Genomic DNA, 12,212 nt, shown 5'->3' with positions numbered 1-12,212 from the left:
AGCATAATTCTTCAGGAAGGGTTTTCTAACCTTGCAGTCAGTCTCAGATAGTTAACTGCTAACTATCAAAGTAAGAGCACAGAAGGTCCTTGGTGTCAAACATGCACTTCAGTACCCCATGGAACACACCTGAAATAGATGTACTTACTGGAAGACTTTGTGTCACAACATGCAGGACACGTCAGGAGAAATGTTTGTTACAATTCATTTTTATTTTGGTTTCCATTGTTTACAGCACTGTTACAGGACTAATTCATGCAAATTCATCACCTTAAATACAGCAGAGAATAAACTCGCTGGTAAGAGTATTTTGAAGAGCTCCATCAACGCAACAGGAAAAGTAGCAGCAATAAGATAAAAGTGCATTTAGCTGACCTTCTTTAATGGGATTTTGGGGGAGACTGTTTTTGGAATTACCTGTTTCACAGATTAGTTCAGCCTTCCTTATTAAAATCAGAAGAGAACAGCCTCCTCCTGATAGTGTTCATTCCTCCACCACTCTGAATTAAAGAAGTGCAGCTGTAATGTGTTTCAGAGGAATCCAGTCCATAGGCCTGTCTGTTAAAAGTTTGATTCTCTATCATTCGGGCTTCTAGGGTTACACACATATTAAAAATTCTTCTCTCCCCTGTTAGCAGTTTTGCTTCTGAAAAACTCCAAGTGGTTCTTTCCCCCATTCTGCAGGTTGTGTCAGCTCTGCAGTGAGAACACATCACCCAAAGCCGAGTAAGAGGCACGAACAGCACCAAGACTCCGGGTTCCAGGAACCCACCAATCTCTTTTTCCTTTACAGATAAGACACTGGCTTAAAGATAAGCGCATTTATCAGATTTCCCCTAAAGGTCTGCTGAAGAGATGCTGACAGGTCTTCAAAAGCAAGGTCAGCATTTCAAGTAGTCACGAGCTGCTGAGCAATAGTACATCACCCTCTGCCTCTGCCTGGCACCGACAACTGGTGTATGAGGGATGTGCTTAATGTTTTAACTCAACAGAAGAATAAATAGCTTATTATAAATGTGTATGTGATAGCCTGAGAGACCAGAGATCCAAATTAATTCAAACAGCACCTCCAGCAGAGTAAGAGGTGATCCACTTACTCCAGTATGCTTCATCACAAGCCCAGAGTACACACTTCCAGAGGCAAGGACTCAGATTTCTTCCTTGCTCATTCTCAGATCTGATCCAAGCTGTATTTATGTCCTGGTGGCTGCCCAAGGAACCCAGCCAAGGCCAGTGAAGCCTTCTGATGAAAACAGCTTTTCAGTCTGAGCTGGAGTCAAGGCTATCTGCTGGAAGGGAGGGGTTTGATTCCTTTCTGCATTCTGGGCACGTAAATCTCACCACCAGCTCCTACACAATCAGGATACTTCCAGTCTTACTGCAAATCTCAGAACAGCCTTACCTAAGATGTACTTACTGACATTTCACTATTTTTACTCCCTCAAGTATCAGGCAGCTTCTTTCTGGAACTTCCATGACACAAGAAACAGGGGACTTGTCACAGGCACATATATTCACACCTGAGCAGGAACAAGAAATCCTAAGGCCATTTTCAAGGGAAAAGTCTCATTGTCAATAAGAACACCCCACTCTCAGCAGTTCTGAATGCAGTCCATATTCCATGTGTGATGCTGAACAGATTTAGGTTGTCACTAAGCCCAGAACTACAGGATCTGATTCTGGATTCCTCAGGCATTTTGTGGACAACAAAAAGGTTATACCCAACACATGGCAAAATAACTGACCCACAAAGAGGAGAAGAAACTTTCAAAAACAATAGAGGAAACATATCTTACTACTCCTAAAATCGGTGAGAATTTCTTCTCTTATCAATTTCAACAGGAAGAGAGTCAAATCCTTACAATTCCCAAATCTTATATTCAAAATTCATAACTGCTTCAGGGCAAAACTCAACAATTCATTTCATCTATTTGCAAATAAAGAATGTCTTGGGGCAGGGGGGGGAGAAGTTGCATTAACCCATTCTTGCCCTGGCATGAACTACAAGGGCCACAACTCCCCCCACCCCTGAGGAGCTGTACCTGCCAGCCTGTCCTCACACTTTTAACAGAAGAGAAACATCATCAAATCCCATCGCTGCCCGCACTGCGACATCCTGAGGGAACTCTACATGGAGCAAAATCTCTTACAGCGTGTAATCCACGTGCTGTTCTTGTGGCCAGAGAGTGGTAATGGAATTCCAAAGGCCTGCTTCCAGAAACACAGCTGTGCATTTCCAAAGAAAACCCACATTCATTGACTTAGCTCGTAAGGCAGTTCATTACATTCTGTCAACTGGCTTTTTCCTTCCTAGTTTTCTTCCTCGACAAGCTGCCAAATTAGCAGCATTATCTCCTTCACAGGAACTAGTTCTGTCTTTGCAAACTATTTGTCCGTGACAGGAAATGGGCCAGACTGTTATTAAAAGAGCTCTTAAGGGGAAGAAACTAACTCCCAAGCCACTAAGCTCACCGAAGCAAAATCTTAATCCCTCTTTCTCTGGAAGAGGACTGGGTTTTGTTCAGAGGTTTAAGCATACTGACAGCAATAAACCTTTCTATGAAGGGACACTGGGATTCTGTGTCAGGTTCTAAAATAACAGAATATTAACCCAGGAGACAGGCCTGTGTGGGCTATAAATGCATTGTGAAACCACTATCTGTGTGCATGGGACCTGTGCTCAAACAAACAGCTGCTTGTCACGCACCCCCTCACCTGGGGCTTGGAACTCAAAAAGCTCTGTCTCTATGTAGTAAAACGAATAAACACCATAAAGAGGTGTCAGAATAACTTTTTAACCCGATAAACATTTTTCTTGTTTGCTTTAAGTTTGCTTAAAGCAAAAGGAAGTGCAGTAAAAGCCCCCTGTAAATGTATGAAGCACACATTCCTCCTGAAGTAGCCTGGTCTCAAAGGAAGGAAAAAGAAGAGTTATTAACAGCTAGTGTTTAGAGGTGGGACACAGAACGGGGAAGCAGAATCCTATTGTTCACACAGCCACTGGAAACACAGCAATAGGTTCTTGCTCATTCCCTTTAGGGAATTCCATCACCCACCATGTTCTCTGCAGTAATTAAGAGAGCACTGAAGGGAAACTGTTTTTTTTTCTCTCTTTCCCACACTATCTGCTTTGCTGCAGGTACTGATGTGTGAACATGTTGAGTTCGCTGTCCAGCCAACCCGCTTTGTTCCTGCAAGGACAGAAAGCCTTTGTTAGGAGAAGGAAACAGCTCTTAAGCCAGTCAGAAAGAAGTGCCACTAAAATGAGCACCCAGCAAGGCATGGAGTGCCAGACATCCTCTCCAAAATGCTGCTGCCATTCCTCAGGTCAGGAATGTTTGCTTGTTAACAGGCTTTGAGGTTCAAACTGAGATCTTGGACACAACTTCACACTGATCTTACTGTGTAGGTAAGGAATGTTTGAAAAAGTCTTCCTGACAGCCTTTGCAGGGTAAAGAAATCAGCACACAACTCTGTACAAAGGTGAGGGTGAGACTTTTTGCATGATTTTGTAACAGCCTGAAGGAGTTTGAGGAGTAGAGGACTGTATGTTTTGATAAATGGAAAGGAACTGTAATTCCCAACAAATTGAAAACAGGAAGGAAAAGATGTTTTGTGAGACAGAAGCTTAATATGACTGTCCATGGGAAAGTACCACATGAAAGGGAACACAAGTTGGTAGGGAAAGGTCTGCACATCAAACACTATGACAAAGATAGACTGAACTCAAAACTACAGCTCATCTGAACATCAGAATGTTCAAGAGAGACAATCATATGGAATAATCAAATCTCACCTGAGCAGTTTTGCTTTGCTCTGCAGTGAATCCAGAACTTCGATTTTTTTATTCATGGCAGAAATTTCCTGCTCAAGGTTCTCCCGTGTGACATCCACTTGCTGGCACAAATGAGCAAACGTTCCAGCAAGCTCCCTAGGAAACAAGAAGAGTTGGGTGTGACAGAAAGTAAGATCAAGCAGCAAAGTCAAGGACTAAATCCCTTTGATGTACAGTGCTGACGGTATCACGACTCAGATCTTCATCCTTCCACTTCTGCACAAGAATATGTCAGGGCATCTTGATTTGAGACACAAAAATACATTAAGACCAATGCTGAACAACACCCAACCACTACAGGTTCAAAAAAAAGAGTAATATTATTTTAACACATCCGTCATTACACATTTTTAAATGTGGAATTCAGAATGAAGACTTGTTTTAACAAGGAACAGCATAAAAAAAACAAACACCCAAATAACTTAAGGTTTTATCTGAATATAGGCAACTCACTGTTGGACTTGGTGGCTGCAATTGGAGCCCGTGTAGCTGACGATGAGCTGCAGTTTCTCCCCAGCATACTCTACAAACTGCCTCTTGAAAGCTCTCTCCTTTGCTTTTGTGGTCCAGGTGAGGCGCTCATAGACATAGAGGAGCCCATAAAGGCCAAAAGAGAGAGCAATCAGTCTCCATCCCACGGCCTTCCAGACCTGAAAAAGCACAAGGAAAAACAAATTACACAATCATCATCTCAGCTTGATGCTCGCTCCTAACAGCGGTGCACAGAGCATTGCAAAATCAGCTCAGTATTTATACTCCGATGGAAGGTTAAAGGAGAAAGTATTTCACTATCTGTGAATAGCAGTTATCTACAGGATTCAGCAGTGCTTTTCAAGTCAGTGCTCCAAATTCAGTTATATAAATGCTGCCCCGTATGGCCAACGTACCACACCACCAACCACGATGATCCCCATGGAAGTCCGGGAAGTTAATGAGGCCAGGCCGGTCACCATGGACACCATAAGCTCTTCCTGGGTCATAGAGCCCTGAGGCAAAGGAGGCAGACTGGGATTTGCTGGTGTTAAAGGGCGTTGAACCTAATTGGAAAAGCAGGGACAAAGCCAAAGGACAGATAAGAGAAGGCAAGCCACTGTTCTTCCCCCCCAAAAAAAACCCTCAGCAGCCACTGAAATAACAGAAGTCACATCTACCCCAACACTCAACGAGGTGTCTTACCTGGTCATTATAGCCCATCAAGGCCCGACGACCATTCTTTGGTCCCAAAAACCTGTTCACCAGCATTGTCCAGCCAAGAGAGAAATGGAATTCTATGTCCTCTTGGAAGTCAGCACAAAGCTTGTCACAGTTCAGATCATAGCTGAGCATGAAGCACTGGCGGGGAATTAACATGTCTATCTGGCCCCGCAGGGAGACTGGGAGGAGGGGTTTTAAACCATCTGCACAGACAGAAAACATGGAAAAAAAAGGGCTGTTGAGTTCACAAGAATTAAGTGGACTTGTATTCTGCAATCAGGGTGGTTGTGGCTTAATCCATCCTCCAGTTAGTTTCCTTACTATGTTAAATTTTAGAAGCCAAGCATGTTGCTACTGTTGAATTACTATTCAATTCTTGGTTCCTCAGATCAACTCAGATTGAAATCTTTCCATGGACCCTCCAAAATCCTTACAGGTAGCTGGTGAAGCTTACAGATTAGCAACACCTTGGAAAACAGAATCTGAAAGCCATTTATAAGTCTTTAGGCACCATGCTCCCATGAAATCCCATACTGAGACAGGCACCTAGTTACAAGTCATTTGTATTTCATTAGGATTTGATCTGAGAATCAAGTTTCCAAAGTCAAGATTCCTCTCTGCCATGAGGATTATGCTGACTACATATATTCAATAGCAAATCACTGCACCAGTTCAGACCCAGAACCAGTCCTCTGCACAGCAGGATTACTCAAGATGGAAATAAGGTGATGCCAGCCGACATCAGCCATCAGATTAACAAGGAACACAGAACATCTACCCAGTTATTTTGCATGGCAATTCAAGGAAAGAGAAAGGGGAATATTGCCTGTGGAACTGACCTATCATTTCTTGCTGCATTGTCTGCAGGGAATTTGTGATTGCGTTGGAGCAACGCTCTGACATGTTCCGGCCCAGGCCTTCCTCGATGTGCTTATGCAGCTCCTGACAGAGAAAGGGTTATTAAAATTAGAATAAATATAGGTAAGATGCAGGCTGCAGGTGCTAGAGCTTGCTAGTTAAAAAAACCCTACCAGAACAGGAGCACAAGTTCTGTCTGCCCACTGTTCTAATATTAATTTCATTCTTTCTCCCCTTTTTCAATGAAGAGGAGGAAAAGGCAAATCAATAAAATCTCACATACACTATTTAGTCTAGGAAATGTTCTGGTTGATTTATATAATGTTATACATCACATGTGTATCAATTTACCACTGAGATTAATAAAAAACTAAAGCCTTAGCTCATATCCTAGTTGGAAGGACTTTAACTATCCCAAGAGGTTGGCACAATTACTGACTCAGAGCTAAAAAATGCCTTTTAAGTTGCTAAGCAAATGTTAAGAAGCAAACATCACTTACAGTCTTGTACACTTTAAGAACTACTTGAGATGGATGGAAGTCTGCCTGGTATTCATCTACCAGCACTGAGAGCCGTCTGATTTCTTCTGCCATGGCATTTGACACCTAGAGAGACAGCATAGGACAGAAAACAGAGCTTCTGAAAGCATTTCTTCTCTTCCCATCTGTAACTCCCACATTTTTAGTACTTCAAAGCTTTGTCAGCACTGTGTATTGTCCCCACCATGCTGGTGGCTGTTTCAGACAATCTGGTTTTCCACAGCCACTCCTCCTTACCTGCCTCTCCACTTCTTCTGTGATCTGTTTGATTTTCCTCTTGTAGTCTTGAGTCAGGAGCTCCAGCTGCTTGTCAATAAAACCCAAACGATCCTGTCGTTCCTCTCGCATTTCCAGGCAGTAAACTCTGGTGAAAAAACAACCCTGTCCATCAAAGTGCCAGAGAAATGCATATTTCATCTATAAATATATTGGGATTTCAGCACTAAGACAGATTCTCCCACCCAGTAACAAAACATGTCAGTATCTGCAATACATTATACAGCACAGGACAAAAGGTCCTCTTCCCCACACTTTCCCAATTCACCAGTACATGTCCTTCCCACTTTGCATTTCAAACGCTCGTGTTCCCCTCACTGTCTCCCAGAATACTTCAGTTATGGAAGCAGCAGCCTCAGCTCTCACCGCTGTTCCTGGGCAGCAACATGCACAGAGTCCATGATGAGCCGAACATCCTCCGCGATCTGCTTCGCTCGCACCGTGTGCTGCTCGAATTTTGTTTTTACTGCTGACTGTGAGATGCACTCCTGCAGACAAAAGGCAGCCCAAGATTAGCAGCACACTAACACAACCTCTCCTTCCCTGTTTCCAGAATGTGTCCCCACCAGTCCCCAGTCTTTCAGATCTAACCAGCACAACATATTGCTCACCTCAAACCTTCTCTCGAAGTTCTGAAACTCAAGCATTCTTACTTGAAATCCATCTGCCAGTGCTCCACCTGAGAGAAGGAAGGCACAGAACAACCACTTCAGCTTTGCAAAAGCAGTCAGGTGTTGGCCATCAAGAAATGCTCCTGCTTTACACTGAAGCCAATGCAAAAGTGCTGCTAAGTCAGCTCTTTGATTGCTCTATTATTAAATTGGCCCCAATTTTATTCCTTTTTTTGGAACAAGATATTCTCTATTTTCTTCCAGTTAATGCAAAATTTCTGCTAGCTTTTCCTCACCTCCCTCTGGCATCCCTTGAGCCTTCTGAATCCTGGCATTCAGCACTTCTTTTGCAGACACAAAGAAAATGCGATCCCCTGCCTGGGCTCGATCCACCACGCCCAGCTCATCCACCAGGAAGCTCGTGCAGCGCTCCATGTGCTGCCGCCGCACCTGAGGGACAAACAGGACAAACCACACCGCCAGTCAGATCTGCTTCATCCACCCCTTCAAGGTTAGGCCAAGCACCCACATGCCCTCTGCTGGTACAAGCTGCCAACATAAAAGGGCAAGAAAAAAAAAACCGTTCCTATTTTATGGAATTTCCCAGAGGTTATCTAAGTTATTTAACTTTAAAAGGCCCCCCGTGGGAGTTGTGCTCAGAAGTTTCAAGAGTCATGCCCTGACCATTAGTCTCCACATCGAGGGAATAAAAATCCAAACTGTAAAACAATCACACAACACTGACTGTACCTGCAAGGACCAGAGCCAAAAGACTCCATAATATTCGTGAAAAGAGAAGAAGTTAAAACACATCACAAACCTCTTCCATGTACTCTGGTTCGGAGGCAGATGCATCCCAGCGGTTATTTAAAATAAATATATTGGGCCGAGACAGACGTTCATTCACCTTGTGAAAGAACTGCTTCTCCTATGGAAAATGAAACAAAACCTCTTCAGATGAATATGTCGGGTATTTTTAACCTTTAGCCAAATTCCCCGAACAAGAGGATTTGCACATACAGTTTGCATCAGTGTTGATTCAGAATTTGCCACCAGGACAAACACGTCGGCATCGAGACAGAATTTGTCAATCCAGCTGTCCAGCTCTGTGGTTACATCAATGCCAGGGCTGGCAAGAAAGAGAAACGAGACATTACTGTGCTGTGGAAACAGCAAAAACAGAATTACAAAGGTTAGTAAGAGATGAGTTTCAGCTTTTCAGGGCATTAATTTCCCATATCTGAGCAACACTGTCCTGAGGTGACAAGAGTACAGATTAAAAGGAAGTACTGATTACGAAAATCTGAGTGTGAACTGCAGCAAAGGACTTTGCTCACTGTCACAGATTAGAAGAGGGTCAATCCCTTTCATGTTTGTTAAACAGGTATCTGCAAACATTTCCGTAATTAGTCTGTGATAAGCAGGAAAGGAAAGAAAACTATTTCTCACCTGTCCATCAGCACCAGGTCGTCCTTTAAGAGAGAACATTTGGAATTGGGCCACATTACACTGACCAGGCTGCCAGCATTCAGATGTTCGTCCTGATGAAGGGCATGAGCCAGCTGGTTTACTGTCTATGAAAAGATGGAAATAACACTTCCTGTGAGCCAAGACCCACTAACACAGTTCTCTCCCCTTCAGAGCTGTGCACTGACAATTTAAGATAAAACTCCAAATTACTTTCTCCTGGGGAGGTTTTCCATATAAAACCTTTCTGAGTGCCCTAGTCAAAAAACAACCACTAATGAGAGTTTATGAGAGATTTTTCTGCCAGGAAAAGTTACTGAGGAATTATCAGGAAGTCTGTGATTCTGTCAGTCATACAGAGCTCAGAACTTCCTGAGTCACTGCTCCCTGCTGTCACCAACAACATATCATCTTTTTCATAAAATGAACGAGTTCCATCCTGTGACTTGCTTCATTCTTCCCTTGCTACATCTAAAAAAGACTCATTTTTCATCTCCATTCCTTTAATGATTAAAATCCTTAACTGTGAAATTTATTAATAGCATTTTAATTTTCTTGTTCCTTCCCTTTTCTGCCCTTTCTGAAGAGCCTTTATGCTTAAGGAAACTGTACCTTAACGCTCTTCTTTTCCTCTGAGCCCTCAGTCAGCAGGAAAGCATCATGTCCATCCGTCCCTTCCACACGCAGGAAGCAATTAGTGGTGTGCCCAATTCCTGAAGGAAGGACTTTGTCCCACAGCATGGCATTTATTACAGTGCTCTTCCCATTGCTTGTCCTGCAGGCAGATTAAGAATGATGTAGCAGGGTTCCAAGAGCCAGGAGTGCTCAGTTTGATACTGCAGAAAGCAAGTTCTCTAAAGCCAAGCTGTACCAGAGCCATTAGCAATTTAGGTACCAGAGGCAACCTGCAAAAAGACTTTGCTAGTGTCTTATTGTAAAAATTCTTCAAATTGAAGAACTACACGATACAATATTTCTTTCCAATTTACAAAGCACTACTGCCAGGGACAAGCACGTTAAAAGCAGAAGCTAAAGCATTAGTGTTTCTATAAATATTCTTTACTGACTGCAATCCTCAAATGCTTCACTGAGTGGGGAGCGTAGGCAACAGACACCCACGTGACTCACCTCCCAAAAAAAGCAACTTTCATGTGTCGTCTTGCCAACACTTCACTGATACCACTGACTTTTGACAGGTAGCCTTTGACTTCCAGTACCTGCTCTTCTGTGGTGACAGGATCAAGCTCTCCATTCTTGTGCGTTTCTAAAATCAAAACAGATCATGTCTGTGAATTCCAGGAGCCATCTGGGTCAGTCCTGGATGACACTCCTCTCTGTGATGGTAACAAATAAAACTGAACATTTATCTGTCCCACAGCCCATGGGGGTGATCAACGACACCTTGAGGCAATTCTGCAACAGCATTTATCAGCTGGTCCCTTTTGTGTATCTAAAAACCATCCCCATCCTTGGGACTGCCTTAAACAGGACAGCCCACACTCCAAACACTCCAGCACCCTTAAAGAAAAAAAAAAAAAAATCTGTCTGTGCCTTAAGCTGTTAAAGCCAATTACTGGCATATGTTACATGTCACTGACAATGATGTGTCCAGCCCAGAACACTGAAAGGATTATAGGCAAAAAAAACCCCTAAAGGGGTTGTGTAATTAATTAAAAATCTGCCAAACAACATAAAAGTCATGGCTCCCTAACTAGCTCAGTTTCCTAACACGCATGAAATTCTCATCTTCAAAATATGAACCTGAACACCTGTAAAAATTCTACAAAATAATTTTCTGTTTTTCTTATAAACATGAATACATAAGCAGGCACACGTGTACAAATAAGCACAGGTCTAGCAGTGCTATTTAACTGAATAAGGGGGGTTGGTGGGTGTGTTTTAGAGAATTGTTTGTGGGCAACGCACTGTCACACACTTGTAGTTCCAGAACTCAGCTTACCTTCCAGGAATGAGGAGCTCTCGTTGATGTAAGCAGCCAACTGCTCAAAGATACCATTGATTTTCTTCTTTGCAGTGACAAAATGTTTAAGTGGAGAAGCATTTACCTCAGCCATGTGTCTTTTATCCTTCTTCACTGCAACTATTGAGTTGGAACGAGTGAACAACAGGGACATTGCGCTGCAGGGAGAAATCCAGGGAAGAACAGCGTCACCAATAGCCAACAGCTATCCAAGGGTGTGTAGTGATAGGATAAGAGGGAATGGCTTCACACTGACAGAGGGCAGGGTTAGATGGGATACTGGGAAGAAATTCTTCCTTGTGAGGGTGGGGAGGCCCTGGCACAGGTTGTCCAGACAAGCTGTGGCTGCCCCATCCCTAGAAGTGTCCAAGGCCAGGCTGGATGGAAGTGGAAGGTGTGTCCCTGCCCATGGCAGGGAGGTAGAACTGTATAACTGTTAAGGTCCCTTTCAATCCAAACCATTCTGTGATCATGATTCCACGATCCAACTAAGCATCCTAACATGAACTAGATAAATACATATTTTAAAAACAATCTTTTCTCCACAACGAAATTGTTCCACTTTATACAAATGAAAACTACTCATATATCAGAAATTAAAAAAAAATAAAACACCTTTCCCTCTCCCTTCCAATAAACAGACCCACAACGATCACTCCTCCCCACCCTCCACTTACTTTCAGGATGAGTTACGTTTTCACCAGTCACGCATGGCCAGCTCAAGGCCCTCTCGAAGACAAAACGGCAGCAGTTTCCCTGCCTTCTCCCTCTCCCCGGCCGGACTCCGTCCCCTCCCCTCCGTCCCGCAGCTCCTTCAGCGACGCCGAGTCCAGCCGGTCTCCGTCCCTGGGCAGAAGGGCTGGGGATGAGGGACAGGAGGTCCGTGAGGGGCCAGGCTCTGCCCCCCCGCCATCCCAGCTTGCCCAAGGGATGCTCCGGACTCTGCCCCCCCGGCACTCCCATGCCCGGGGGATGCTTCGGGCTCTGCCCCCACGCCATCTCCATGCCCGTGGGACGCTCTGGGCAGACGCTCCGGGCTGACACCACCGCCTCCCCCTCAGCCCTCACGGGGCGTTCAGCGCCCCCCTCGCGCCCCCTCAGGACCCTTCCCCGGCGGGTCTCACCCTCACCCGCTCCCGCCCCTGTCTCTGCCTTTGTCCTCGTCCGTGCCGCCCGAGAGATGACATCCCCCCCTTCCCTTCGAAGCACTGTCCCGGCCTGGAGCCGTTCTCCCCCGGCTCCTGGGCCGGGCACCGCCCGGGGCTCACCTTCACCGCCGCTCCCTCACGGCCGCCATGTTCCCCCCGCGCCGCCGTCACCGGGCGGGTCAGCGGCGCGCGCCGGGCGCGGGGCACGCCGGGAGTTGTAGTTCGGGGCCCTCATGGCGGAGGCGGCCCCCGGTCACTCCTTCTCCCCCCACCACCCGACCCTCCCCGCCCCTCAGGAACCGA

The 12,212-nt window shown here is 44.9% G+C and overlaps 1 protein-coding gene across 1 annotated transcript; it reads right to left on the bottom strand.

Moving 5' to 3' along the window:
- Positions 1 to 200: 200 nt before the first annotated feature.
- On the bottom strand, positions 201 to 12,094 carry MFN2 (mitofusin 2). Its single transcript, XM_027882549.1, has 19 exons — positions 12,030 to 12,094; positions 11,439 to 11,607; positions 10,741 to 10,919; positions 9,909 to 10,044; positions 9,393 to 9,555; positions 8,763 to 8,887; positions 8,334 to 8,442; positions 8,134 to 8,241; positions 7,610 to 7,763; positions 7,314 to 7,381; positions 7,069 to 7,190; positions 6,664 to 6,790; positions 6,388 to 6,492; positions 5,869 to 5,971; positions 5,012 to 5,232; positions 4,723 to 4,872; positions 4,289 to 4,485; positions 3,797 to 3,931; positions 201 to 3,191 (listed from the first exon to the last, which is right to left on the bottom strand). Exons 3-19 carry the CDS (start codon positions 10,913 to 10,915, stop codon positions 3,122 to 3,124), a joined length of 2,268 nt encoding a protein of 755 aa, XP_027738350.1. The 5' UTR covers positions 10,916 to 10,919; positions 11,439 to 11,607; positions 12,030 to 12,094; the 3' UTR covers positions 201 to 3,121.
- Between the last annotated feature and the right edge of the window lie 118 nt (positions 12,095 to 12,212).

The sequence above is a fragment of the Empidonax traillii genome, unplaced genomic scaffold (genome assembly GCF_003031625.1).
Source record: "Empidonax traillii isolate 1590-97213 ecotype Southwest subspecies unplaced genomic scaffold, ASM303162v1 scaffold106:size2091409, whole genome shotgun sequence".
NCBI classification, from domain to species: Eukaryota; Metazoa; Chordata; class Aves; order Passeriformes; family Tyrannidae; genus Empidonax; species Empidonax traillii.
The sequence above is the reverse complement of the archived record's forward strand: the minus strand, read 5'-3'. Positions and strand labels throughout refer to the sequence as shown.

Coding starts and splice junctions, on each gene's coding strand:
- MFN2 (XM_027882549.1), bottom strand. CDS start 10,915: ATGTCCCTGTTGTTCACTCGTTCCAACTCAATAGTTGCAGTGAAGAAG. Junction 7,382..7,609: donor TCAAGGGATGCCAGAGGGAG/GTGAGGAAAAGC, acceptor TCCTTCTCTCAG/GTGGAGCACTGGCAGATGGA. Junction 3,192..3,796: donor AGCAAAGCAAAACTGCTCAG/GTGAGATTTGAT, acceptor CTGTCCTTGCAG/GAACAAAGCGGGTTGGCTGG.